The sequence below is a fragment of the Diplodia seriata genome (genome assembly GCF_021436955.1).
Source record: "Diplodia seriata strain FDS-637 chromosome Unknown scaffold_2, whole genome shotgun sequence".
NCBI classification, from domain to species: Eukaryota; Fungi; Ascomycota; class Dothideomycetes; order Botryosphaeriales; family Botryosphaeriaceae; genus Diplodia; species Diplodia seriata.
In genome coordinates this window covers 3,964,237-3,989,379 of record NW_027117309.1, presented here as the reverse complement: position 1 = coordinate 3,989,379, position 25,143 = coordinate 3,964,237, and the positions used below count along the sequence as shown (strand labels likewise).

At 58.7% G+C, this 25,143-nt stretch overlaps 10 protein-coding genes across 10 annotated transcripts; 6 read left to right on the top strand and 4 right to left on the bottom strand.

Annotated features, from left to right (window-relative positions):
- Positions 1 to 69: 69 nt before the first annotated feature.
- SLS55_002571 (uncharacterized protein) lies at positions 70 to 1,870 on the top strand (the record flags this gene model as incomplete). The annotated part of the gene is made up of 2 exons (XM_066774052.1): positions 70 to 451; positions 1,161 to 1,870. 2 exons carry the CDS (start codon positions 70 to 72, stop codon positions 1,868 to 1,870), a joined length of 1,092 nt encoding a protein of 363 aa, XP_066636619.1.
- A 180-nt stretch (positions 1,871 to 2,050) lies between these two features.
- On the bottom strand, positions 2,051 to 2,803 carry GCV3 (glycine cleavage system H-protein subunit; the record flags this gene model as incomplete). Its single annotated transcript, XM_066774051.1, has 4 exons — positions 2,051 to 2,367; positions 2,537 to 2,599; positions 2,665 to 2,723; positions 2,793 to 2,803. 4 exons carry the CDS (start codon positions 2,801 to 2,803, stop codon positions 2,051 to 2,053), a joined length of 450 nt encoding a protein of 149 aa, XP_066636618.1.
- A 226-nt stretch (positions 2,804 to 3,029) lies between these two features.
- Positions 3,030 to 3,698, top strand: SLS55_002569 (mitochondrial 37S ribosomal protein bS6m; the record flags this gene model as incomplete). Its single annotated transcript, XM_066774050.1, has 3 exons — positions 3,030 to 3,053; positions 3,118 to 3,149; positions 3,260 to 3,698. 3 exons carry the CDS (start codon positions 3,030 to 3,032, stop codon positions 3,696 to 3,698), a joined length of 495 nt encoding a protein of 164 aa, XP_066636617.1.
- A 336-nt stretch (positions 3,699 to 4,034) lies between these two features.
- Positions 4,035 to 5,429, bottom strand: SLS55_002568 (uncharacterized protein; the record flags this gene model as incomplete). The annotated part of the gene is made up of 5 exons (XM_066774049.1): positions 4,035 to 4,050; positions 4,747 to 5,022; positions 5,086 to 5,264; positions 5,321 to 5,346; positions 5,399 to 5,429. 5 exons carry the CDS (start codon positions 5,427 to 5,429, stop codon positions 4,035 to 4,037), a joined length of 528 nt encoding a protein of 175 aa, XP_066636616.1.
- A 718-nt stretch (positions 5,430 to 6,147) lies between these two features.
- Positions 6,148 to 7,974, bottom strand: SLS55_002567 (uncharacterized protein; the record flags this gene model as incomplete). Its single annotated transcript, XM_066774048.1, has 2 exons — positions 6,148 to 7,038; positions 7,102 to 7,974. 2 exons carry the CDS (start codon positions 7,972 to 7,974, stop codon positions 6,148 to 6,150), a joined length of 1,764 nt encoding a protein of 587 aa, XP_066636615.1.
- Positions 7,975 to 9,500: 1,526 nt separating this feature from the next.
- Positions 9,501 to 10,759, bottom strand: DUG3 (glutamine amidotransferase subunit; the record flags this gene model as incomplete). The annotated part of the gene is made up of 4 exons (XM_066774047.1): positions 9,501 to 9,659; positions 9,707 to 10,537; positions 10,597 to 10,692; positions 10,745 to 10,759. 4 exons carry the CDS (start codon positions 10,757 to 10,759, stop codon positions 9,501 to 9,503), a joined length of 1,101 nt encoding a protein of 366 aa, XP_066636614.1.
- A 533-nt stretch (positions 10,760 to 11,292) lies between these two features.
- On the top strand, positions 11,293 to 14,230 carry msp1 (mitochondrial dynamin GTPase Msp1; the record flags this gene model as incomplete). The annotated part of the gene is made up of 4 exons (XM_066774046.1): positions 11,293 to 11,614; positions 11,671 to 13,692; positions 13,742 to 13,938; positions 13,994 to 14,230. 4 exons carry the CDS (start codon positions 11,293 to 11,295, stop codon positions 14,228 to 14,230), a joined length of 2,778 nt encoding a protein of 925 aa, XP_066636613.1.
- Positions 14,231 to 14,543: 313 nt separating this feature from the next.
- SLS55_002564 (uncharacterized protein) lies at positions 14,544 to 17,508 on the top strand (the record flags this gene model as incomplete). The annotated part of the gene is made up of 3 exons (XM_066774045.1): positions 14,544 to 15,413; positions 15,503 to 17,385; positions 17,448 to 17,508. The coding sequence occupies 3 exons, from the start codon at positions 14,544 to 14,546 to the stop codon at positions 17,506 to 17,508; spliced, it is 2,814 nt and encodes a 937-aa protein (XP_066636612.1).
- A 3,329-nt stretch (positions 17,509 to 20,837) lies between these two features.
- On the top strand, positions 20,838 to 21,580 carry RPL32 (60S ribosomal protein eL32; the record flags this gene model as incomplete). The annotated part of the gene is made up of 4 exons (XM_066774044.1): positions 20,838 to 20,877; positions 21,030 to 21,154; positions 21,282 to 21,403; positions 21,472 to 21,580. The coding sequence occupies 4 exons, from the start codon at positions 20,838 to 20,840 to the stop codon at positions 21,578 to 21,580; spliced, it is 396 nt and encodes a 131-aa protein (XP_066636611.1).
- Positions 21,581 to 22,804: 1,224 nt separating this feature from the next.
- On the top strand, positions 22,805 to 23,725 carry SLS55_002562 (uncharacterized protein; the record flags this gene model as incomplete). The annotated part of the gene is made up of 1 exon (XM_066774043.1): positions 22,805 to 23,725. The coding sequence occupies one exon, from the start codon at positions 22,805 to 22,807 to the stop codon at positions 23,723 to 23,725; it is 921 nt and encodes a 306-aa protein (XP_066636610.1).
- Positions 23,726 to 25,143: the final 1,418 nt, after the last annotated feature.

Here is a 25,143-nt window from a genome sequence, read left to right as displayed (position 1 = left end):
ATACTCCCAGCTTCTCCAGTTGGACGCGACCCATCTTTTGAGCTCTTACTTGAACACCCAGACAACACCATGGCGAGCAAGACCTTCAACTTCGGCATCATCGGGTACGGCCTGTCGGCCAAGATCTTCCACATCCCCCACCTGACGTCGATCCCGTCGTTCAAGCTGTACGGCATCGTGCAGCGCACGCCCAAGGCCGGCGTCGACGACTGCGGCGCGGACCACCCGACGGCCAAGTCGTGGCGCAGCGCGGATGAGCTCTTCGCCGACCCGGCCGTCGACGTCGTCGTCGTGACGACGCCGCCGGACTCGCACTTTGCGCTGACCAAGCGCGCGCTCGAGACTGGCAAGCACGTCGTCGTCGAGAAGCCGTTCGTGCCGACGCACGCCGAGGCCGAGGAGCTGGTGGCGCTGGCGCGCGAGAAGAAGCGCCTGATCGCCGTGTATCAGAGTGCGTAGCAAAAAAATCACCTTTCCCTAACCCCCCGTCTTTCCTTGATCCTGCAACACCACTTTGCCCAATCACATGCCCAATATTACATCGCAATAAGCCTCCTCTTTCGAAATTGCTGCGCCCAATCACCATCGGTTGCGCCGTCGCTTTTTGTCAATGCATATGCATTGGCATCAAGCACCACCTCCTGCGCCACACGCCCCGCGAAGATCCGTTGTCTGGGCCACTTCCCCCATGACGCAGGACTTGCACGCACATCCTACCTGCCTCATCTCCACCAAGATCATCCGGCACGCCTGGGATCTCAAACACGACGAGACTCAAGTACGGCCTTTTGTCTTGGGAAGATCAGAGGCAAAGCCAAAAAGAAAAAGGCTTGAGTCACTGGGCGTTTCGAGTGCTGTTTTGTCTTGGCGGGAAGCCCGGACAGCCACTCGTTCGTGCAGATCACTGCCCATCTTCACGGAGAGAGAATGAGTAGAGTCCTTGCAACACAGGGGCGCACGTGGCGCAGTCCGAGGTGGTGATCGGGGCAGCCAGCCAGCCAACGGTTCGATGGTGATGAAAGGGAAAAAAGAAAAAAATCAGGGAAGCGCAGGATGCAAACCCGGCACTCTCTTGTCTCACGCCCCAGACATAAGCACACTCTTCTTCAATTAACCAAGGCCGAGCCGCTTTTTGCTGACCCATCTTCTCGCGTATCCAGACAGACGATGGGACGCCGACTTCGTGACGCTGCGCCAGCTGCTTGCCGACGGCACGCTGGGCCGCATCGTCGACTTCAACACGCACTTCGACCGCTACTCGCCCACGCTGCGCGCCGGCTGGAAGGCTGAGGAGGCGCGCCCGGGCAACGGCGCCATCTACGACCTCGGCACGCACCTGCTCGACCAGGTCGTGACGCTCTTCGGCCTGCCCGCGCGCGTCACCGGCTTCCTCGGCAACACGCGCGCCGACGCGCCCCGCGGCGCCGGCCACGTCGAGCCCGAGGACTCCTTCACCGTGCACCTGCACTACGCCGACGGCATGCTCGCGACGGCGCGCGCGGCGGTGATGAGCGCCGAGGAGGAGCAGCTGCGCTACTGGGTGCGCGGCGACAAGGGCAGCTTCAAGAAGTTCCACCTTGACGTGCAGGAGGACCAGCTGCTGGCCGGCCTGCGTCCCGGTCAGGAGGGCTACGGCGTTGAGCCCGAGAGCCACCACGGCACTCTGACGCTGATCAAGGATGGCAAGCCGGTGCGCGAGACGCATGCTACCTTGGCCCCCAAGACATACGTCGAGTACTACCGCGTCTTGGAGAAGGCCTACAAGGGCGAGGGCGAGGTGCCGGTCAAGGCAGAGGAGGCATCGGCAGTCATTCGGTTGATCGAGTTGGCCAAGGAGAGCTCCAAGCAGGGGAAGACGCTTGACGTGTAGAGCCTGGGCTTTTTATTCGCAGACGAATCTGGCATTCTTCAATCTAGTACCTGCTTTCCTAGCGTTGATATTCGGGTGCAGCCACCTAGAATGCGCACGACTTCTTCCAAGCCAAGCGTAATCAGTGATGTTGAATTCTCCTAGCGCATATGTTCTTTAAATGTTCCACGTCTTTCTTACTCATTCCTCGGTGAAGTTCTTGTACTCCTCGGCACTCATCAAGCCCTCGGACGGGTCGGCGCCGTCAGCCAGCTCCAACTTGGCGATCCAGCCGTCGCCCTCGGGGCTCTTGTTGATGGTAGCCGGCTTTTCCTCCAGAACCTTGTTGACTTCGACGACCTTGCCTGACAGCGGGGTCAAGATGTCAGAGGCGCTCTTGACGGATTCGACGGCGCCAATGGCATCGTGGGCGCTGACTTCGGAGTCGACGATGGGCAGCTCGACGAAGACGACATCGCCCAACGCGTTGGCGGCGTAGGTGGAGACGCCGAGGGTGACTGTGATTTTGCGGCGCCGAAGTTATTATGTATTGCGCAAAGATAATTATCACGCCGACCGACCACCGGCGCGAGTCATTTTTCGGTCGGAGGGAATGGCGAGAAGCTCATCGGGAGGCCTTCCGAGATTGAATGCGGCGGAGGCAGAGGAACTGAGGGAGCAACGCACAAGTCTTGCCATCGGCGGCCAGCTCAACCCATTCGTGGTCTTGGGTGTACTTCTTCTCCCAGACTGCGGGCGTCGAGCGTGTCGTGGTCAGCGGCTGGCAGCGGCGCGGTGCACTCGGGCGGACTCACTGGCAGCCGATGCGGAGAACTGCCTGAAGCTCTGCTTGCTCCAAGCGGGCGCGGCGTTCCTGCAGACAAAGGGACGCGGGGCGCGCGCGGCAGAGGTCAATTGGCGGGCAGCGCGAGCGATTGAGGACCGGGCAGCCATTTTTTTCTGTGGTGTGAGGCGGGGAGGGGAGTCGGTGGTTGTGATAAGACGCGCGCGTTCGGCGGGATAGCTTCGATGACGAGAATCGATGGCTCGTGCGTGCGGCGCCGTGACGGAATCGCCATGCCCGGCGGGTGGAGAAACGAATGGCCGATCGGTGACTTTCTCAGAGACTCGACTGATGGATGCGCGGACGCGTGCTTAGCCGCTCACCCCCGCCGCCACGATGCTGTACGAATTAATAGGAATTGTACGCCCGCTACGCTTACCCCCCGAATGTGCAGCTGAAGCATGAATGCTGATTCAATGCGCAGGTCCGGCCGGGCAAGGTCCACGAAGTCAAAGAGTATGCCGCCGACTCCCCACAACCCGCTCTCCCAATTCACACGACACCACGGCCCCACTGCACCGCCTTCCTGATCGCGGACACTTTTCGCTGATTCCAGACGTATGTAGAATCGCCAAGACCGCCGGCAGCATCATCCTCAACAGCGGCGGCGTCGTGCGCGGCGTGACCAACTGGGGCGTCTTCCAGCTGCCCAAGCCGTTCCGCAAGCACCAGGTCACGCACTACACCGGGCACCACTTCCTACTACGCTTCGACGCCTCGCCGCGCTCGCAGCACGCGCTACGCCGCACCATGGGCCTCGACCCGCGCCTGATCCGCTACTCGGTCGTCAAGCTCGGCGACAAGCTCGAGGACATCGTCGACGTGCCCGGCGTCGCCCCCTGGGGCTCCGGCGAAGCCACCCACTCGTCCAAGGTCCAGCCTCCCACGGCGGACGACCCTCTCGACAAGTTTCCCGCCATGAGGCCGGTGCCCGAGGCCGACAGGCAGAGGAACGAGGGGAGTCTCAAAGACATTATGGGCCTGTTGAATAGGGATGACAAATGAAAAAGATCGCGGGGCATGAAGAAGAGAGAAAGCTATGATGAAGAATCCATCGGGTTAGCGATGGTTGGTCACGCTGTATAAATACCGATGGGATGTGCATGCCGCAATGGCTTGAGGCGTTTATGGATACAAGGGCATGGGCGAGATATCTTGGAAGCAACCGGACGGGTTGCAAACAAAAAAGAATCACGATTTGTGTAAACAACGACCATTTCCGAGGCATTTAGCTGTCACTGGCGGTCAGTTCGTTTTATTTCTTGAAGCAGCAGCGATTGCGACCAAGATAGGCTATTTAGGACTGCAGAGCCACCGGGGCTCCCCCTTGCTCTCCGCTCCTCAGCATCGCCTCCAACTAGAATCAAAGTGTCAGCAGATCCACTCAACAAAGCCGCGGAGACTCGCCCCCTCAGCATCTCAGTGACGACGAGCGTGGTAGCAGCAGCACATACAATCTCCAAATCCTTCAGCGCCTCCTCCGGCTTCTGCCTCTCATCCACCCCGCCGCCACCACCGCCCTTCTCCAGCCTCCCACCCCAAGCCGCGACCTCCGGGCCCACCCCGAAGCTCGTCTCGGGGAACTCCTTCCTCTCCCCTTCCCCCCCTTCCTCGCCCACGCGCTGCACGGCGACGAACGCCGGCGACATGGGCGCCGCCCCGAAGCCGGCCGTCACGGTGCCCCGCTCGCAGACGACGCGGTACTCGGGCGGGCCGCCGACGGGCGCGGCGAAGCTGGTGGAAAAGGTGCCCGCGCCGCCGCCGGGGAGCCGCCAGACGGCGTCGACGGTGTCGACGGGCGGCAGGTGGGGCAGGTGCTGCGCGGTGAAGGCGGAGACGGAGTCGACAGAAGAGGAGAGGAGGAGGCGGGTGGCGGCGATGAAGTGGACGCCGCCGTCGAGGAGGAAGCCGCCTTGGAAGGTGGGGTTTTTGCGCCAGGACGTCGCTGTTTTTTTGTCGTTGTTCTTTTGTTAGATACTGCTTGCTTCCTTCGCGAATGTCTAGGTTTGAGCGGGGAGATGGAGGGAAGAGGGAAAGTTTCTCACCGTGGTACTTGCTGCCTTCTTTGACGTAAATGTGCATCCTCGTGCTGAACGCGACGACCTTGCCCAGCTCCTTCACCTTCTCCGCGCCGTACTGGAAGGACTCGAAGAAGCGGAAGTTCTCAGCCACGCCCCACGTGACCTTGCTCTTGTCGATGTTCGAGTCGTACCATTGCAGCAGCTCGCGGGCGGAGGCGACGTCCTTGGCGATGGGCTTCTCCGATAGGACGTGCTTGCCGGCGCTCAGGGCGGCTTTGATGTAAGCCGGCTGGGCGGGGATGGGGAGGCTTGGGGTGTTCTCCGTTAGCAAAATGGGCTCGGATTGATGGTTTCCTGTCGGGTTTGCGTACGCGATGATGACGCCCTTGATGTCCGGCCGTGCGAGGAGATCGGAATAGCCTTTGCCCTCGCCGGCATCCTCGCTGTACAAGTCGACGCCGGAGACTTCGGACGCGACTGCTTCTGCCGATTTGAGAGAGCGGGAGAAGAGCGCTTTGAGGGTCAACGAGGGCGCTGCTTGGACGGCTGCCTATCCATCCTTTCAGTGTCAATGAATTGGGGAAATCGAAAGTGGGCTTGTCGTACGAGATGCTTCTCGCGGACGAAAACGCCTGGCGATGATGTCAGAAGAGAACATTAGGATGCATCATGTTTGGCACTTACCACTACCGATGATAGCCACTCCGACAGACATTGTGAGGGTATTCTTTAGATTTGGATTTTTTCTGCGGAAGAAGTTCTAATGCTGCTGCCTCGCTATGGGGTGTAGAGGGGTTTTATATCGTGGGGCATTGCGGGGCACGCTTTTTATGTTGTTGCCGGCCACCAATCCGCGTCCTGTAATCCGATAATTCCGGTTGAAATCGCGGGGCATCGCAGAGAAGCTCGGAACCTTTCACCCTCCTTGGCCAAAGAAAAAAAAGAATCTCAAATCCTGATTGTGACAAATTTACAATCAACCTGATGGTTTTTCATTAGTCATGGCGCTTGGACCTTCCTACACGTACTTTAAGTTGCTTATTACTTCCGTTTTGATAACTACGTTGGAGGGCCAAGAAATTCTCGTGCTTTAACCCATTTAAGGTGCCCAATTTTGATCGCGACTTCGTCTACTAGGAGCACATAACGGTTGACTTAGTAGCCTCAATAATTGCTAGATCTTCCTTACCGTTATCCGGATAGCATTCACTTAGCTGGGGATAGACCTCAAGACACGTTTCTTTTCATGAACAGACAGATTAGAGCAGAAGTATTAAGATACCGTAACTATCCACGTTTTTATTTACGCCTCGTGTGTGACAATAAACTTGTATGCGTATCATAGCATAAAACATTACGCCCAAGCACCAATCGCTCGTCTTAAAAGATAATATTAACAAGAACAGCAAGCACCGACCGACGCCCGTCTCCCCTTACGCGCTGATGGCCTGGGGGTTCCAGAAGACGTTCTTGGAGTCGACCTCCTTCTTGATGCCGACCAGCTTCTGGTACAAGCTGTCGCCGTAGTACAGCTTGTGGGCCTCCTCGGCGCTCAGGCTGGGGTCGACGTAGTTGAGGTAGGCGCCGAACTCGGCGTCGGGCATCTTGTCGGTCATGGCGTCGTTGAGGCCCTGCAGCCACTGGTGGCTGGCGTCGTTGGGCAGGGTCTCGTCGGCGCCGGTGAAGATGTAGTGCTGCGCGACCCACAGGCTGCTGCGGTCGCTGTAGGCGGCGAAGCTGACGTCCTTCTCGTTGACGGCGGAGCCGGGCCCGCCGTAGAGGTTGACGATCGAGTACCACGAGGCGGGTGCGGACGGGCCCTGCTTGATCATGTAGGAGAAGTACGACTCCAGCTGGTCGGCGGTAAGCGGGCTGGCCTCGGGAGCGGTGACGGACTTGGCGAAGAAGTTGTCGTGCGCGTTGTAGCCGGTCTTGGGCGTCTCGAGCGAGTCGGCGCCGCCGAGCTTGACGAGGAACTTGATCCAGTCGAGCGACTCGACCGTCGACGTGGTGGGCGTGGGCAGGCCGCGGAGGAACTCGGGGCCGATCTTGGCCTTGAAGTCGTCGAGGGAGCCGAGGTAGGAGCCCGAGAGCGAGAAGCCGGAGCCGTCCATGTACATGCCCATTCCGCCGAGCTTGGAATCGATGACGGAGCTGTTAGTCGCGACGTCCTGGATGTGCTGGAAGTAGCCGGCCGTCTTGCTGGCATCAGAGAACATGTCCGGCAGGCTGTACGCGAAGTAGACGACCTCCGAGGGGGCCTCGTGCGTCTGCAGGTAGAAGGAGGTGATGATACCGAAAGAGTCGGCAGCGCCACGGAGAGCCTGCAGGGCATGTCAGTGTCCGGTGCGGTGGCTGGATGAGGGCAAAAGGAGGGAAACACTTACGTAGTAAACATCGGGGTAGTCAGTCTCCGTCGCGTGGACAGCAGTGCCGTTGGCGAGAACAACATCAAGACCAACGATCTGGTCCATGGCAAGACCCCAGGTGCGCGAAGCGTAGCCATAACCACCGTGAGTGAAGTGACCACCGATGCCGACGCCGGGGCAGGTTCCGTGCGAGAGAGCACGCTTGCCCTGGTCGTAGATGGTCTGGGCCAGGTTGCCGAGTCTCAAGCCACCGCCGACCTTGGCAATTCCCTGGTCGTCGAGAGTGACGTCCTGGAACTCCTGGAGGTTGATAACCATGCTGCCATCCTTGCCGCCGGAGCTGAAAGAAGCGTACGAGTGACCGCCTCCCCTAGCCTGGACCTTGACGCCGTTCTGGGACGCGCAAGAAACGGCATCGGAAATGTGCTGGACGGTGGTGGGGATGATAATGACGGCAGGGGTGTAGGGCAGGTGGAGGTTGTAGGGCTTAGCGAGCGTAGAGAAGTCGGTGTCAGACGTCAGTTTGATGGGCACGTCCTTCTCGCCCAAGCAATCGGTCAGGCCCGAGGAAGCGCCACCAGTAGGAGTGGAGGTGGGGTTCGAGCTAGTAGTGGCGGATGGCTTGGATGTGGTGGTGGTGGCACCGCCTGAGGACGTGCAGGTGCCGGCGCTAGACTGGCAGCCCGTGCCACAGTATGCGGAGTCGCTGCCACACCAGCCGTATTGCGAGCAACAGTTGCCGTGGGTCGAGCCGGCACAGGTGTAACCGGTCGAGCCGCCACAGGAACCGTCAGGGGAGGGAGTGAGAGAACGGGCGAGGTTCAGGGCCGGGGCCGGGACAGCGAGGGAGCTGCCGGCAAGGAAGCCGACGGCAAGCAATGACTTGATCATCTTGAACAATCTGGGGTGTACAAGCGGGCCAAGGCTGGAATTAAAAGAGCGGGTGTGGCGAGACGGTGATTAGGTGAGGCCTGAATCGAGGAATGCCGGGCAGCACGCAAGATACTTATTCTAAGCCGGAGGAAGCAGCATAGTTACATCGAAGCATGGCTGCATGCGCTACCGGCGTCGATCTGCCCGCTCGAGCCGCAGGGCTGTTAAAGTGAATACGATGGCTCGGGCCCATTAGGGCGGGGGAAGCGGCGTCGAGCGAGCTGCGCCTGCCCGAGGGGCGCCGAATCAACTGGCGCTGTAGGATTCCCGGATGACACGAGCGGCCAGTGCCAGTAAGAGAAAAAGCATGTTGGCAGTCCTCGGTGACTGATGCTGCGGGCTGTCTCCACGGGTGGCTGGAGAGGAAGGCGAGCCGTCAGCACCGGAGATGACCCAATGCTTGGCTGGCGCTGACAGGTGGAGGGAACGAAGAGGCGCGGGCTCCCGGCCGGCGGCGCCGTCAGTGCGGGCTTTCTCTCGGGCGGAAACTGTCTGTTCATCCAGGGACGACGGCCCTTCATGAGCCAAAAATAGACGCTAGAACCTGACGTCGTCTTCGGCCGTCCGCCTCTAGTTCCTCAGCTCCACAGTCGCATCCGTGGCTGCTGCGCAAGACGGTGACGAGCGCCCTCACGCTGCAACGTCGTCGCGCCTTCTTGCAGTTGTGAGGGCTGAGCTGGGCGAGGACGGGCGCACTGTTACGTGCAGCAATTCCGAATTTAGGGATAATTTGTGGGGATCTCGGTTTCCCAATCCATGCGCAGATCTAAACGCCTTAGCGCAGATCGCTGGGTGGTACTGGAGCTGCGAAAAGGGAAAGCTGCGATGTCTGTCGCCGCCGCATGACCAAGTAAAGGGGAGGTGTTTGCCTTATGAGCCTCCTCGCGGCGTGTGCAGCAGCGAACGGACCTGACGCGCCGGAACTTGATGGCCTTGGCGGCGTCAGCCCTGCCAGAAGGCCGTTGGGAAGGCAATGAGTTCCGAGGAACCCATATTGACCGTCGGTGAAAGGAGAAGTGTGTGAGGAAGATCCAGGGACGGCACTGTTCTGGCGCTCATCTCCACTCTTTGCTGACGGGCTGGCATCCTTCGCATGCACTTCCGCGCAGAAACAGGGTATGGGGGTGATACAACCTGCGCCGTGCCAATCGGACGGCATCCGCTTCAACAACTGCCATTGGTTGAGTGCTGGGGTGGGCAGCAGGGCGCAAAGTGACAGCACAAAAGATTCTGACAGCGCCTTCTGTCGCTCGCTTAAGCTGGACCGGGCTGTCATCTATAAGAACTCCGCTAGCCATGGCCAGCCGCCGGCTGAACGCCAAAGTAGTCGCCAGCCGTCCGAAAAAATCTATAGGCCAAATCCTGAACGCCAGCTGACATGCAATTCCCGTGTCGCCGCTTACTCCACCCCAAACGCGCTCGCTATGCCACCAGACACTCCGTCCCGCACTCGGGCTACGAAGCCACATTATGTAACTTGTCAATCACCCGCATGCGAAGGCGGCCGTGGGCGTCCTCAGTCCCGATCCGTCTCGTGACATGGGTTGAGAGATGGCTGCCTTGTCCGGGCCAGCTATGGTCTGGCCCTTCTGCACTGCAAACTGTGACGACCGCTTGTGTGCCGGGTTCGGATTCTGGACATCCTGCGTGTTAGATGAGGCTGCATATTGGTGTATTGGAGGCTGCTTACGTAGTATTCATCGATGATCGGATGGATCATGACCGTCTGCTTGTGGATAGTGATGGTCGAATTGGTGGGCACGGTAACCCAGTTGTCACGCTCAAACGTCAAGGGTTCGCTGGCGACGAGCACAATGTCAGCGCCCTTGTCCTTCCGCTCCATCTTGTAGTCCTTCTTGTCGGCATCGATGTTGCTGTTCTTTTGCTCCTTCCAGCTGGTGCCAGAGGAGAAAAAGAGACTGGCAGCTTCATCCGTCCTGCTGCTGACGTAGCGCGAGCACACTACGCTGTTGCCGTCCGTGACGGCAAAGTTGAGCAGACTCCGCGTATCCTCGTCCCTGACGTCCGCGGGCACCTCCCTCATGAGAGCGTTGATTCTCTCAATCGTCTTCAGCATGGCCTTCCTCAACACCGTGTGCGGGAAGCCATTCTCTCCAACCTCGGCGTCCGGCGAGTGCCCCATGCGGTCCATGCAGTCCAGAAAGAGCGCGAAGCACCATTCGCTGTCCGTCGATCCTTGCACGAAGTTGAACCACTCGTCGCCCAGCGAAGAGACCAGCCTCCTCTTGACATGCTTCCAAGCGCCCACGCCGCCATTGTGCATCCACATCAAGCTCTTGTACCGGAACGGGTGGCAGTTGCTATCCGACAGGTTGCCCTCGGTGGTGGCGCGCACATGAGCGAAGATCAAATTCGACGTGGTCTTGGAGGCGAGCCGCTCGAGGTTGATGCAGTTCCAGGCGGGGATTGTCGAGGTGAAGATGCAGGGCTCGGGACCGAGGTCGGGGGAGGTGTAGTAGCCAACGCCGAAGCCGTCACCATTGTGCGGGCGGCGAGTGTCCTGGAGAGAGCTGTGTGAGTGAGTTGGCGCGCAATTACAGACTTGTGGCGGGGCGGTACCAAACGGAGCCGCGAGTCGTAGGACTGGGTGAGGATGGAATGCGTGGGGTCGAGGATTAGTTTGGAGAGCAGGATCTCATCCTTGCCCTTGTATACCTGCGTGCGCGTGAGCAGATGCCGCTCTGGGCGACACGATGTAGGTACTGACAAGGAATCTGCACATGGTGGACTATACAGGCAACACGCAGCGGGCAGGCGGCGAGGATCAGCTAGGCGGGGTGGCGGAGGGAATCAGACAGCGTGCGGGAGGCGGACGAGGACACAGGTTCGTGGCACAGAAAGTTATGTAGTATTCAGGAGGGTGCGGTATGACTGGCCACTTCGAATTGCGTCGCGCGATGACGCGATTGGCAGCTTGCTTGCCTGATCAGGCACCTACAACAGCGGACAAAGGACTCGAGTATCGCAGGCTTGCTCGGGCAGGCGCGTGCGGACAGCTGCGCGCAGGCTCCGTGTCTGCTTGGGACACGTCCTGCTGAGGCGCGAGGTGTTGATCTGGACTGGGGTTGCGGCTAAAGCGGTGCACGTGGAGGGCTCTACGTCAACTCTGCGTTTCTAATCGACTAGCCCTCGCTCTCCGCCGCCGCAGGAGACACCGATCCCCGATCACGCCCGCTGCTCACCACCGCCTCCACCCACCTAGCAGCCCGCCACCCTATGCGCAACTGGCGGCTGCGCTGACATTGCGAAGCAAGCATGAGCGGGAGGCTCCTCTCCGCGCGCCTGGCTCCTGTCGCCCGCCACGCCGCCTCGGCTTCCTCCTACTCCGCCCCGCGGAGGTTTACCCATTACCTGAGCTCCAACGCCGGCGGCCTGCTCCGCTCGCAGTCCGGTCTGCGCTCCACCCGTCTTCGATCATGGCCTCCCGGTGCCTACGCCCTGCATAACGTCCCCGCCGTCCGCTCCATCTCCTTTATCCGCATCCTGCCCCGCCTGTTCCAGAAATTCGCTACCTTGGGCGCCGTTGGAGGGGCCACCATTGTTGGGGGAGTAGTATACCTGCAGAATCAAGCTCAGAGTACGTGCACCTGAATACGGTTTGAAAGTATCCATATGGCTGACGCGTCAGGATAGAGGGAGCCGACTACGCCATTGACCTGCTTTCACGCGGCCGGGACCTTGCAGGCAATACCGTCGGTGGCATTTTCACTAGCGCCTCAGATGTGATCGACCAAACTCGGCGAGGCTGGGAGAAGACCAGGCAGGATATCGAGGTTCCAGAATGGTTGCGGGCCATCTTGGCAGGAGAGGGTGGGGAGGGACAACAGAACTTATCAGGGCCCGAGGGCGATCCTCAGAAGAGCGGTGCCGGTGCTGCGGCTGCTGGTGCGGCTGCTGGGGCTGCCTTCGGCTACAGCCAAGAAAGCGGCGATGACGAACGCTCGGATGAGAAGATTGCTCGAGATGAGCAGATGATGATGCTTACGAAGAAGATGATTGAGATTCGAGGGCTTCTGCAGACCGTGGGGCAATCGGATCAATTGACTCTGCCCTCGATCGTCGTCATTGGATCGCAATCTTCGGGCAAGAGTTCGGTCCTGGAGGCCATTGTCGGCCATGAGTTCTTGCCCAAGGGCTCGAACATGGTCACCAGGAGACCTATCGAGCTGACCCTTGTCAACACCCCGGAGGCGCATGCCGAGTACGGCGAGTTTCCTGCGCTTGGCCTTGGAAAGGTCACGGATTTCTCCCAGATCCAGAAGACCCTGACCGATTTGAACCTGGCTGTTCCAACTGAACAGTGTGTCAGCGACGACCCTATTCAGCTTCGAATCTACTCCCCGAATGTCCCTGATTTATCACTCATTGATCTCCCTGGATACATCCAAGTCGTTGGACGCGATCAGCCACCGGAGTTGAAGGAGAAGATTGCTGAGCTGTGCCAGAAGTACATCCAGCCGCCCAACATCATCTTGGCCATCTCTGCCGCCGATGTCGATCTAGCCAACTCAACCGCCCTGCGTGCTTCTCGTAAAGTTGATCCGAGAGGTGAGCGAACAATTGGTGTCATTACCAAGATGGATTTGGTCGAACCTGGACGTGGGCTGGATCTGCTTACGGACAGGAAGTACGCTCTTCGTCTCGGATATGTAGGTGTCGTCTGCCGCGTGCCCCAAACAACCGGAGGCCTTTTCGCCCGCGGGAGTGGCAACATCCAGCAGGCTGTCACCCGCAACGAGAAAGCATTTTTTGGTTCCCACCCCGAGGAGTTCGGACACGAGGCACACGTCGACGTAGGCACCAACAACCTCCGCAAGAAGCTCATGTACGTTCTGGAGAACACTATGGCAGCAAGCCTGAAAACCACCAGCGAGGCCATCCAGCGCGAGCTGGCTGAAGCCACGTACGAGTTCAAGGTCCAATACAACGATCGGCCTCTAAGCGCAGAGTCCTACCTTGCGGAGAGTTTGGACGCTTTCAAGCACTCGTTCAAGGGCTTTACCGATCATTTTGGTCGTCCCGAGGTGCGCGAGATGGTGAAGAACGAGCTTGACCAGCAGGTCCTCACTCTCATGGCCCACAAATATTGGAACAAGCCACTCGAGGACCTGAACCCTCCTGTACTTGAGGCCGACTCTCTGCATGACCTCCCCAAGGCCGACCCCGAAAACCCTCTCTGGCACCTCAAGCTCGACACTGCGAGCTCTTCCCTGACCAAGCTTGGGATCGGCCGTCTAGCAACAACCGTCGTGGCTACGGCCCTACAGGCTCACATTGATCGTCTCATTGCAAACTCCACCTTCGCAGCACATCCCTTTGCTCGCAAGGCCATTACGGAAGCTTCCACAGCCATCTTGAGAGAGCTCTCGTACGATATCAGTGATGAACTGGAGATCTGCATCAAGCCGTACAAGTACCGTATCGAGCTCGAGGACCATGAATGGGCAAAGGGTAGGGAGAACGTCGGAGGCGTGCTGAAGGAGGAGCTCAGAATGTGCGAGAATGCTGTGAAGAATGTCGAGAATGAAGTCGGTGGGCGGAAGAAGCTCAGGGACGTCATGGGTTTCATCGACCGGGTACGCAGTGGGCAAGTCGTCATTGAGGGCGACGGAATCGGCGGCGCGGGCGGTTTCAGCGCGGCGTTGCTTGAGAGAGGTATGCCATTCCGCGTCGTGTTTAATGCTCCCACACTAACGTCCATTAGGCCGGCAAGCCGTGTTTCTGCGCGACCGCGCAGACATTTTGAAGATGCGCATTCTGGCTGTCAAGTCGAAGCAGTGCGCCAACAAGAAGAACAAGTACTACTGTCCTGAGGTCTTCCTGGACGCGGTGGCGGACAAACTCACGACTACCGCGGACCTATTCCTGGATGCGGAGCTACTGTCAAAGTTCTTCTATCTTGTAAGTTCAAGGATGTATGGGTCTGGATGACGCTTGTTTTGCTAACTCAAGATAGTTCCCGCGCGAACTTGACACTCGTCTTGGGCGCAACCTCTCACAGGCCGAGGTAGAGCGATTCGCGCGCGAGGATCCGAAGATCCGGCGGCATCTGGACGTGGTGCGCAGGAAGGATCTGCTGGAGCATGTGCTCAAAGAGATGGACTCGCTGCGGCAGCTGGAGGCGCGGGAGAAGCGGTTTGGCGCGCGGTCGGCACAGAAGGACGGCAAGGGGCGCGGGTGGAGCTTGTTCTAGATACGAATAGACGAGGGGAATGGGCGTTAAATTGTTCTGTTGCAAAGATACCAAAACTGGCGGGGCCATTGTACTGTAAGAATTGTTTCTGAACGCCTCTCAGCAGCGCTAGACAGGAGAATCGAGGGTCGCGGCAACCGGGTGGCTTAAGTGCGCCGTTAACTCCGCGGGTGACGGCTGGATGAAATAAGATGCGTCACCGCGCGCGCTCGACCTACAGCTCCATGATGCACCCGCCCGCCCGCTGACCCTATCAGCGCCACCGCCGAAGAGCTGCGCGTCCTCGCCGTGGACTCCCCCAGAGCCTCAATCGATGCAGCACTCGCAGAACCACCGGGCCGCCAGAGAGGACGACAAGACCGACGGCCACCGCAAACGCAAGCTCCTCCACTCCCGCCCGAGCAGCAACCCGGCCGACCTCCAGCGCCCTGGCCACGACGACACCGGCAGCCCCAGCCCCACCCCCAAGCAGCAGACGACCATCTCCGACCTGTTCCAGCAGAAGCCCGCCTCGGCGAGACCAGCCAGCGTGCCGTCACCCAAGGGCAACAAGCGCATCAAGCCCAATCCTGCAGCCGCCGACGACGTCTCGTCGCCACCCCGCTCCGTCGATTCGCCGCGCTCCACCACGTCGGCCTCGCTGCTGACGGCCGCGCACCTGCCGGCCGCGAAGATGTACAGCTTTCCGAGCAAGAAGCCGAACGGCGCCGGCAGCAATGTCATCGACCTGACGGGCAAGACGCCCAGCCCGACGCCGTCGCCCGCCCGCAACAACGGCGCCATCATGGCCACATCATCGGCGCGCAACAACACGTCGGCGCACCGCCCCAACTTCAATCCCAACACAGGCGCCAAGCAGCTCGTCGTCAAGAACCTGCGCAAGACGCCGCGCACCGACCCGAAGGAATACTTCAACCAGGTGTGGGGCTGGCTGGACGAGGCGCTGGCCAAGATCTTCGCCGCGCGCGACAAGATCGACTTCTCGCTCGAGACGCTGTACCGCGGGGTGGAGAACGTGTGCCGGCAGGGCCACGCGGCGGAGCTGGCGGCGCGGCTGCAGAAGCGCTGCGAGGCCTACGTGAAGACGGGCTTGAGGAAGGGGCTGTTGGAGCAGGCGGAGAAGCCGAACGTGGACGTCCTGAGGGCGGTGCTGAGCGCGTGGCGGACGTGGACTGCGAATCAGGTGCGTCGTTTTTGTCCCGTCTTTTCAATTGGAGGTTTGCTGGACGGCAGCGTTACGCTGATGCTAATGTTAGAACGTCTTCTTTGCAGAAACCGATTCGATGGATTTTCTGCTATCTCGATCGCTCGTATCTGCTGCAGCAGGGCCGGACGCTGCAGGATCAGGCGTTTACGCTTTTCCGCACCATCATCTGCGAAGATGCGACATTGAAGCCGAAGCTCGTAGCGGGCACTTGCGAACTTGTGCAGATCGACAGGCGCGGGGACGAGCTGGATAAGGAGACTTTCCGTGATGCCATTGGTATGTGCCATGACCTCACGATTTATACGAGTTTCTTTGAGCCGAAGCTGCTGGAGCTTTCGCAGAAATTCGTTGCGGATTGGGCCGAGCAGGCGAGTCAGGAAAAGAGTCTTGCGGAATACGTGCAGAGTGCCGTGAAGCTCATGGAGAATGAGATGGAGCGATGCGAGCACTTCAACCTGGACTCCACAACACGGCGGGATCTTCTGGCATTGCTGGAGGATCATCTTGTACAGCGGCAGGAATCCAGGTTGGTCAACCAAGATGAAGTGGCGGACCTCTTGGATGAGAATGCCGTCAACGACCTTGAGCAGCTGTACAAGCTTCTTGAGAGGAGACGCCTAGGTTCTAAGCTTCGGCCGGCGTTTGAAAAGTGGATCGATCTCACCGGTACCGCTATCGTGTTCGACGACAAGGAGCAGGAGAGCATGGTCGTCAAGCTCCTGACGTTGAAGAAACAACTGGACACCATTTGGCGAGTGTCGTATCATCGCAATGCAGACCTCGGCCATGGTCTGCGTGAAGCGTTCGAAGCCTTCATCAACAAATCGAAGAAGACGAGCGCAACGTGGAACACAGACAACTCCAAGCCCGGTGAGATGATCGCCAAGTACGTGGATATGCTTCTCCGTGGCGGCGCGAAGGCTATTCCGACACAGCTATCTTCCGTGAAGGCCGAGGCTGAGCGCGACGAGAACGAAGAAGCCACCTTCGACGAGGACACGGAAATCAACAACCAGCTAGACCAAGTCCTGGATCTGTTCCGTTTCGTGCACGGCAAGGCCGTGTTCGAAGCGTTTTACAAGAAGGATTTGGCACGCCGTTTGCTCATGGGGCGTAGTGCGAGTGCAGATGCTGAACGCAGCATGCTGGCAAGGCTTAAGACTGAATGCGGTGCAGGGTTTACGCAGAATCTGGAGCAGATGTTTAAAGATGTGGAGCTCTCGCGCGAGGAAATGGCAAGCTACAAGTCGCTGCTCGAGGAACGCGGAGACAAGGCCCCAGTCGACCTGTCCGTCAGCATTCTTTCCGCGTCCGCGTGGCCAACGTACCCCGACATTCCCGTCATCATTCCGCCCGAGATTCAACAGAGCCTCGACAAGTTTACAACGCACTACAAGAACAAGCACAGCGGGCGCAAGCTCGACTGGAAGCACGCTCTCGCGCACTGCCAGATCAAGGCCGCCTTCCCGAAGGGCAACAAGGAGCTCGTCGTCTCGTCCTTCCAGGCCATCGTACTCGTCCTCTTCAACACGGTCAAGACGGGCGAGCACCTCAGCTACGACTTCCTCAAGACGGAGACGGGCCTGCCGGAGGCGGAGCTCAAGCGCACGCTGCAGTCGCTCGCTTGCGCGAAGCTGCGGCCGCTCACCAAGCACCCGAAGGGCCGCGACATCAACGCGACAGACACCTTCACGTACAACGCGGCTTTCCACCACGAAAAGTACCGGCTGAAGGTCAACCAGGTGCAGCTGAAGGAGACGAAGGAGGAGAACAAGGAGACGCACGAGCGCGTCGCGGCGGACCGCAACTTCGAGACGCAGGCGGCCATTGTGCGCATCATGAAGAGCCGGAAGCGCATCGGCCACGCGGAACTGGTGGCTGAGGTCATCAACGCCACGAAGAAGAGGGGTGTCTTGAGCGTACAGGATATCAAGAAGAACATCGACAGGTATGTGTATCCGTGTGTGGGGCTGGAATGGAGAAGCGCTGCTTTGCTAATTCGAGTTTCAGGCTGGTCGACAAGGATTACATGGAGCGCGAGGAGAATAACGAGTACAGCTACATTGCGTAGATGGGCATTGAAGAACGGAACGATCGGTTGCGGCGAAACGGCTGTGGTAACGGTGACGTAGCTGATGGTCTCGAATTTTTTTTCCCCTCTCCGGCCGTACACGTCGATAAATGCCGTGAGCCGGTTAACTGCAATGGGGCCATCGTAGCTTTTTTTTCGGGTTTTATGTTTGATTTCTAGGGTCTTGTCTCTGAATGATGGGAGCCAGTTTATTTGGGCACGGAACAAGCAGGGGGGGGGGGGGGGGGGGGGGGGGGGCGGCGCCTCATTTTGCATTACATTAGAATGGCGTAAGACCGGGCCTTTCCATGGGCGGAGTGTAGCGTGTCTGTTGGAAACGAAATGTATTCACTCGTTTGAAGTATCATGATGTAGGAGGGACACGTGCGATTGCAGGAGAAATATAAGAACCTTGGCCGATAAGTGATTGATTCCTGATTCTTCTGTATCGAAATATTTTTGGGGTTATAAGTATGGATTGAGCATTCTTGTACGTCTAAGATTATATTTCCTGGTAAAAGTTGTGACTGACCGTTGAAATGTAGACGCTTTAATTTACACTAAATAGATTGGCGACTATTGACTATGTTGTGTCTTTCTTGCTGGGCATTTAAGCCCGTCTAACGGAGCTTTAAGAACGGGACTTGGTTCTAAAGCAAGGAGCGGGATCTTTGAGGAATTATTGACCAAGTACTGTGATGACATTTTTCGTTTGAATTGGTTGTTATGCAGCAGATTCTAGAAAAGTCGGTTGTGTGATAATACCTTAAATCAAAATTAACGTCCGTAGCCAGAGAAAATACTCATCTGTGATCAGGATAAAATTTTAGAAATCCGAACGGGCAATTGTTTTTCTTGTGGTTCTATTGGTTCTGGCAAAACGCTAGAAAATTTTCCTTTCGGCTTTCAAGGCTCTCGTTCTCATTTGGTCGGAAAGGTAGTAGGCAGCAGCGAGAGTTCACACGAACCCAGGATTCGTGACTTCCCAAAAAGAAGAAAACGTCGCTCTTGCTCGCCGTACTTTCACAAGCAATACAACCACGACCAGTATGATGACGACAACCAGCACGGCTACAACCGAGACTCACCCAGGCACCATCGAGACTCACTCAGACACGGTCGTCACCGTCAAGCCCTCTCCGTCCACCCAACACACGCACACCATAATCTTCCTGCACGGCCGCGACAGCAACGCCGCCGACTTCGCCGCCGAGCTCATGGAAAGCCAGGCCTCGGACGCCGCGCAGAGCACGCTCACCCAGCTGCTGCCGGGCTTCAAATGGGTCTTCCCGTCCGCCGGCACGCGGCACGCGGCGCGGTTCGGATGCGAGATGTCGCAGTGGTTCGACATGTGGTCGGCGGACGAGCCGGGAGAAAGGGCGGAGATGCAGGCGGAAGGGTTGGCCGACAGTTTTCGGCGGGTGATGGAGGTGGTGGAGAGGGAGGCGCGGCTGCTGGTGGGGGGCAAGGGGAAGATTGTGTTGGCGGGGATCAGCCAGGGGTGTGCGACGGCGGTGGATGTGTTGTTGAAGGATCGCGCCGCCGGGTATGGCGCGTTGGTTGGGTTGAGTGGGTGGATGCCGTTGGGCGCGAGGGTGGGGAGGAACGGCGACGGTTACGGGGATGTTGAGGTGCTGCAGACACGGGTGCTCTTGGAGCATTGTAGGGATGATGATGTGGTGCCGGTACGGAACGGAGAGTCATTGCGGGATAGTTTGGTGGGATTGGGTTTGGATGTTGAGTGGCACGAGTACGAAGATGGCGGGCATTGGGTGAATGAGCCGCAGGGGATTGATGACCTCGTTGCTTTTTTGAAGAGTTTGCTCTGAGACATGCTAGCCTCTGGCATCCAAAAGGATGGCTCAGCACCAGGGAAGCCGAAGCAGACGAAGGCGTCGCGGGGACTCACTCCTCTGGGCCATCTCGCCTCGTCTTCTTACTCGGGACAGGAGAGTTTGCAGGATAGGAACAGGGCATAGCCTAGTGACAGGGCGTATGTAATAGGTAAGACCATGCTGAACTGGGTCGATGTTGCCACAGCGTAGCCGCAATGCTGACACGCCACCACTAAGCAGATCTGACCGGTCCACGTCATTCCCACTCACTCTTCTCGTTTTCGAGCTGGTTCCAGAAGCATTGGTGATTCATATCGATGACTGTTTGAACATGGTGCGGTCTAGGCCAATACCTCAGGTGGTGATGAGAAATTCGTCAGTGGATCATTGGCTGGACCCATCGCCAGCCCAGTGGAGCAAAGCATCACAGCATTTGACTCTCCCCGAAGGTGGTTCAGGGTACGATGTCGTGTCAGACAACAGGTAAAATGCCTCAGTATGCACTCGAAATTATAGGATGAAGTCGGGTCGCTTAAGGTGACTGAAGATCAAGAAGCATGCATTGCGATCTGCTCCGCCCATCCGAACGTCAATTCGAAACGAGGAAAACGGCACCTCCCGAATGAATAGTGCGTTACTTGTTCGCCATCGCTCGCCAAATGAGCACATGCAAATTCTTGTGCTCGTTGCTGCACCCAGCAGTCGTCGCATAGATAAGTGGGTCCAAATAGGCTATTGTGCAACGGCGATCAGGGCAAGTGAGACACCTGCCGCACCCATCCAATTGAGCACCTGGGCGAACTATTCGTTGAGCGGGCTGGAAGATAGCTGTGAGCGGTGAGGAGATAAGAGTGTTCCTCGATCTGATCGGTAAACTTGATTCTGAGAGTTGCAAGCTGTGATACCGTCGGCTGTGTGCATGGATAAGACGCTGTGTATTCAGCTCTTGTATCAGTGCCTGAGACTGTGGATGCAGGGATCTTGGGCCAGACACTGCGAGCATGCCCAGCACGTGTAGCGTCCAGAAGTCCCTTTGGAACGACACCCGATTTTGGCCGCACCCTGTCCATGGGTGAGCATTGCTCAACCAATTGGTCCCGAGACGTGGCGTCGGGCAAGGTGCGTCGACAGCGCTGAGGCCGTCGCAACCTGGTTGGCAGAATCATAAACACATTTGAGGCGACATAGCAGAGCACAGAGACTGAGCAGCGACAAGAGCATAGACATAGAGGCGAGCACGCGACGAGTGACGAGTGATTTGACTTGCCGGCCCGATACGGTTTAGCGGCGTCGCCAAACAGCCGCTCGCTCGTCGGACGTCGGCGAAACCAGTTCCGTCAGCCGCCGCCCACATCAATTTCTCAACTCCACGTTTTTCGCCGGGACATCGACGACGACGTACTAACCCACTCGACAACCCCAGCAGACAAAGTGCGTACACCATGCCAGCGGCATTCCTTAACATAGCCTGCCCATACTGACACTTGCGCGCAGATGGTGGCCGCTAAGAAGCACGTCCCGATCGTCAAGAAGCGTATGTCGACGCCTCCCATCCAGCACCCGCACACGCATGCAACTCTCCCGCGCCTTGTCGCCGCCTCGTTTCCCGCACTACCCGCCCGCAGAACCTTCGCCGCTTCGCTGCACGAGAGATGGACAATTGCTGATTGAGACGGGGGATTGCAGGCACTGCGCGCTTCAACCGCCACCAGAGCGACCGCTTCAAGTGCGTCGACCCCAGCTGGAGGAAGCCCAAGGGTATCGACAATGCCGTGAGGAGGCGGTTCAAGGGCCAGGCCCCCATGCCCAAGGTACGCTCGCACCACCGCCCAAGGATTTGAACGGAATTGGACCACCGACCGGATGTGGACGAGAAGAGATGAAAGCGAGGAGGAATACGGGAAATGAGCAGCAGCGCTGACGGGATTCTGCGATTAGATCGGCTACGGCTCCAACAAGAAGACGCGCCACATGGCCCCCTCCGGCCACAAGGCCTTCCTCGTCAACAACGCCCGTGACGTTGACATCCTCCTCATGCACAACCGCACCTACGCTGCCGAGTACGTTTACTCCTATTACCCGGGAAGGGCCGAATTCGCGGGAGCAGGGTCGGCTAACGCGCACGCAGGATCGCTCACGCCGTGTCGGCACGCAAGAGGGTCGAGATCGTCAACAGGGCGAAGCAGCTGGGCGTCAAGGTCACCAACGCCAAGGCCAGGATCACCACTGAGGCGTAAAGTGTTTTCTTCTAGCGGGGCGGCGCGGATATCATCAGGTCAGGGTGTCGTCAGCTTGCGTAGACAGTCAAGCTTCGTGTATGCACACCTAACGACAAAAAATGAGCATCAGTTTCATCGGCTGGCAAGGCGCATGGAGCCAACGGTGCTATCCCATTATCAGTGTCTCCGTCCTGGTCACGTTGCACGGCGGCGCACGCGCCCCAGGGATTGGCGGCGGGGCGGCGGGGAGTTCGTTGCGGATCGGATAGCAGGATTGCTGTATTGGACGGAATGATATCGGCCTTTTGTCCCAAGATCAGCAGCCGTTGTGGGCACGCGGATTCAGCCTGTTTTGATGCAGTGGTCGGTGATACGTCACAAACGCAAGCACGCGTCGGGCGGCCAAAGCGAAAATAATTAGTGTCGAGCGTTGCGCGATGGCGATGGCGCTATCCGCACGGAAGTGGGATTTGGGGTGCTGGCGCACGACAGGCATGTGAACGCGGTGTTCTTGGCTCTGCACCTGCACGCTGGCGGCGCTGCCCGCATCCGCCCGACCTGCAGCTGCGGCCTTGTCCCCAGCCCACGACCTCTCCTGCTGCCACTCTGCCCTCGACCAACCCACGTCACCGCCTGCTGATGCGACGCGGCGCCGAAAAGGAGGTGTGCAACGGTGGTCTTTGCTGCATCTGTGCCTCGTCGCGCGTCGCCCGGCGGCGCTGGGGGCACGCAGACGCAGCTCCCGGAGCGATTGGAGCGATAGCGACGGCCGCGCTGTGCGGTGCTGCACGCAATGCATCTGGCGCATGGCTGCGCATCTTGCGGCGCTGGGCCCAGGGCCGGGACCACATTCGCTGCTGACCTCATGGAGCCGGCAGGATCGCAGGCATGACGGCGAGCCCGGTCTCGTGAAGAAGACCCTGGTTTAGCAACGGCTCGCCGAAAATTTAAAATCGCGAGCCTTAGTCAAAACCGCAAGCCACCACAGAGCAGCAGCCAACATCTTCCCTTCCGCGAAACACCTATTTAACGCCCGGCAGCCCTGTCTTAATAATTCCTACCCAAGACTTGTCCGCCCAGCCCGCCCGGTGCCTCCTATCCCACGCAGCTCCGGCCATAGCTCCACCGCCTAGTCGGCCTTACATATCGTACCCGCTCCGCCGCGCCCTGCTCTCCGTCCACACCTCCCCAGCTCACACCACAAAATTCACAGCACCTTCGGGTGCCTGTCCTACCGTCCCAATGGCGCCCAACTTGCTTGTTGCCACCCAGACGCTCTTCACTCCCCACAAATGGTTCACCCGCAAGCATTCAGGTTCCGGCAAGTCGGTCCGCCGCAGTGAGCACTGGAACGACCCCCAGCCCGGAACTTACGAGTACATCCCTGGCCGCGGATGGTACCTCGCCAGGCCCGACGCCACCGACGGCAGCCCCGGCGAACGCCTGGAGAAGCCCCGCCCCGTCAAGTACAGTCGCGTGCTCCGCCGCTACCTGTTCGAATCCGAGTACCAGCGCCGCAAGCTCTCTGGCGAGATCACCGACTCCCACGGCAAGGTGCGCGAGGCCGGCTTTTTCCTCCTGGACGACGGCGTCGCCTGGGTCAACTGCTGGAACCACAAGGGCGAATTCGTCCCCGGACCCTACGAGCGCTGGGTCATCGACGAGCGCAACGAGAAGTTCCGCAAGATGCTGAAGGGCGACGATCCCGAGTGGCGCAAGAAGCATCACACCATCCGCAAGACGAGCGGCGGCCGCCCCCGCAGAAGCCAGTCCGTCGACAGCGACGAGGACGACAAGAACCGCGTCTACCAGATCCCCTCCGTCGGCCACTCTCGCCCGGCCTCCACCATCGACATGATGCTCGCCTCGCCGCCCGCCTCGCGCCCGCCGTCGCCCAAGAACGGCGTGCCGCGGTCCGAGGGTGCCACCAGGGCCAACTCTGGCGCAAACAGCCGCGCAAACAGCATCAAGCTGGCAACCCGCCAAAGCAACCTCCGCGAAAACTGCAGCAGCGAGTGCGAGACCCCCGTCAGCGTCGACTCGTCCTCCACCACCCTCTCCAACATGGCCGCCGGATATTCCGCCCATCATCATCAAAGCCTCGCCGCCGCCGTTTCGTCGCGGCTGGAAGAGCAGAAGCTCGCGCAGCAGCGGGTGCACTAACAACGGCTTTTCGGCGACGCGAGGCGCAGGAGATGAAACAGGGCACTACTGCCACGGACCAAGCGGTTGTTTGTTTGGGTGCCGTCGGGTTCTAGTGTGTGTTGCCTCGCCGGTCGAATCCTTCTGGAAGGATGGAGTGCGGAGTTGAAACGGCGCCACCGCCACTCTCCCAACTCCCGCAACGATGGCAGCTGGGCTGCTCCCTATTACTTTCTTTCCTCGTCCGAACACCAACCCCCTTTTCGCCATGTTGATGCCTGGCAATTTTGTTCATACGCGGGCATTGGTCCGTGAAACGCGCCAACGGAGCGCTAGAAACGTTGCGTGCGGTCCGGCTGATCCTGGGAAGTTGCTTCGCGCGTATTAGACGGGTTGGTGCTTTCGTGGCTTTTTTTGATCGTTGTTTCCTTTTTTGGGCTGGATTTCTTCTTCTACGAGACCACGTTAGATCGTTAGACACGCTTTCCGGGAGGGGTTTTGCTTTTTCTTCTTCTCTTTTTCCCTTGATCTTTTTTCTTTCTCCTATATTGGACTTCTTACCACGATGACCAGCGTTTGAGCGTAGTAGCGTGTTGGGAACCATGTATTGCTAGGTGTCTTGGTGTCGGAACTAAAAAGACGAGTGGCGTGGCGTTGTGTGCGGGGTCTTGGTCTTGCCCGGGTTATTCTTATCCATCTTGGTATTGAAATTGGCGCTCTTTTTCTTGTCCCTCGACTATCCTTCTCCCGACTTCCTATTCGAGTTATGCTTCGCCTCCACGGCCGGATACAATTGGACGGTTGGTCGTGATCATCCCGGTTGCTCCCATGGCGCTTGCTGTTAGTGCTCCTCTTGGCATCGCGTTGCTTGCTTCGGCTCGGCTTGGCTTGGCTTATCTTTCCTGTTGTGCGACCCACGTGGAGGCGGCTACGCTAGTGCGACTGTCTATAAGCACGCCGGCTGGCGGGGTAAAACAACGGTAGCGTCCACCATATGCGGGGTTGATACACTTGGGCGGGAAGAGTAGTGAAACTCCCTCCAATCTCTTCTTTCAAACAACGGCGAGGGGGTCGTGGCGGCCTCTATTTTGACGGCTCCCGGGCAAGACGAGGAAGTGGTGGAAGGAGAAGAGAGGCTTGGCAGATCCGAAGAAAAAGGAAACGCAAGACGTAGCCCCTCCCGGTAGGACAATCTCTGCAATTTCAAGCGAGGGAGAAAGCGACGACGATATTTTTCAAAATCGGGGGGAGGGGAAGGACTTTTTCTTTCTCTCGCTCCGTGTTATGGCGATCTATCTGCTCTAATATTATAGCGTACCGTTTGCCGGGGCACAATCGGCGTGCCGAAGCCGACCGGTCAGCAGTGGACGACGCGGCAGCGGCGGCTCCACGAGAATATCGCCGAGGAGTCAAAACGGTTGGGCAGCGGGGTTGCCTGC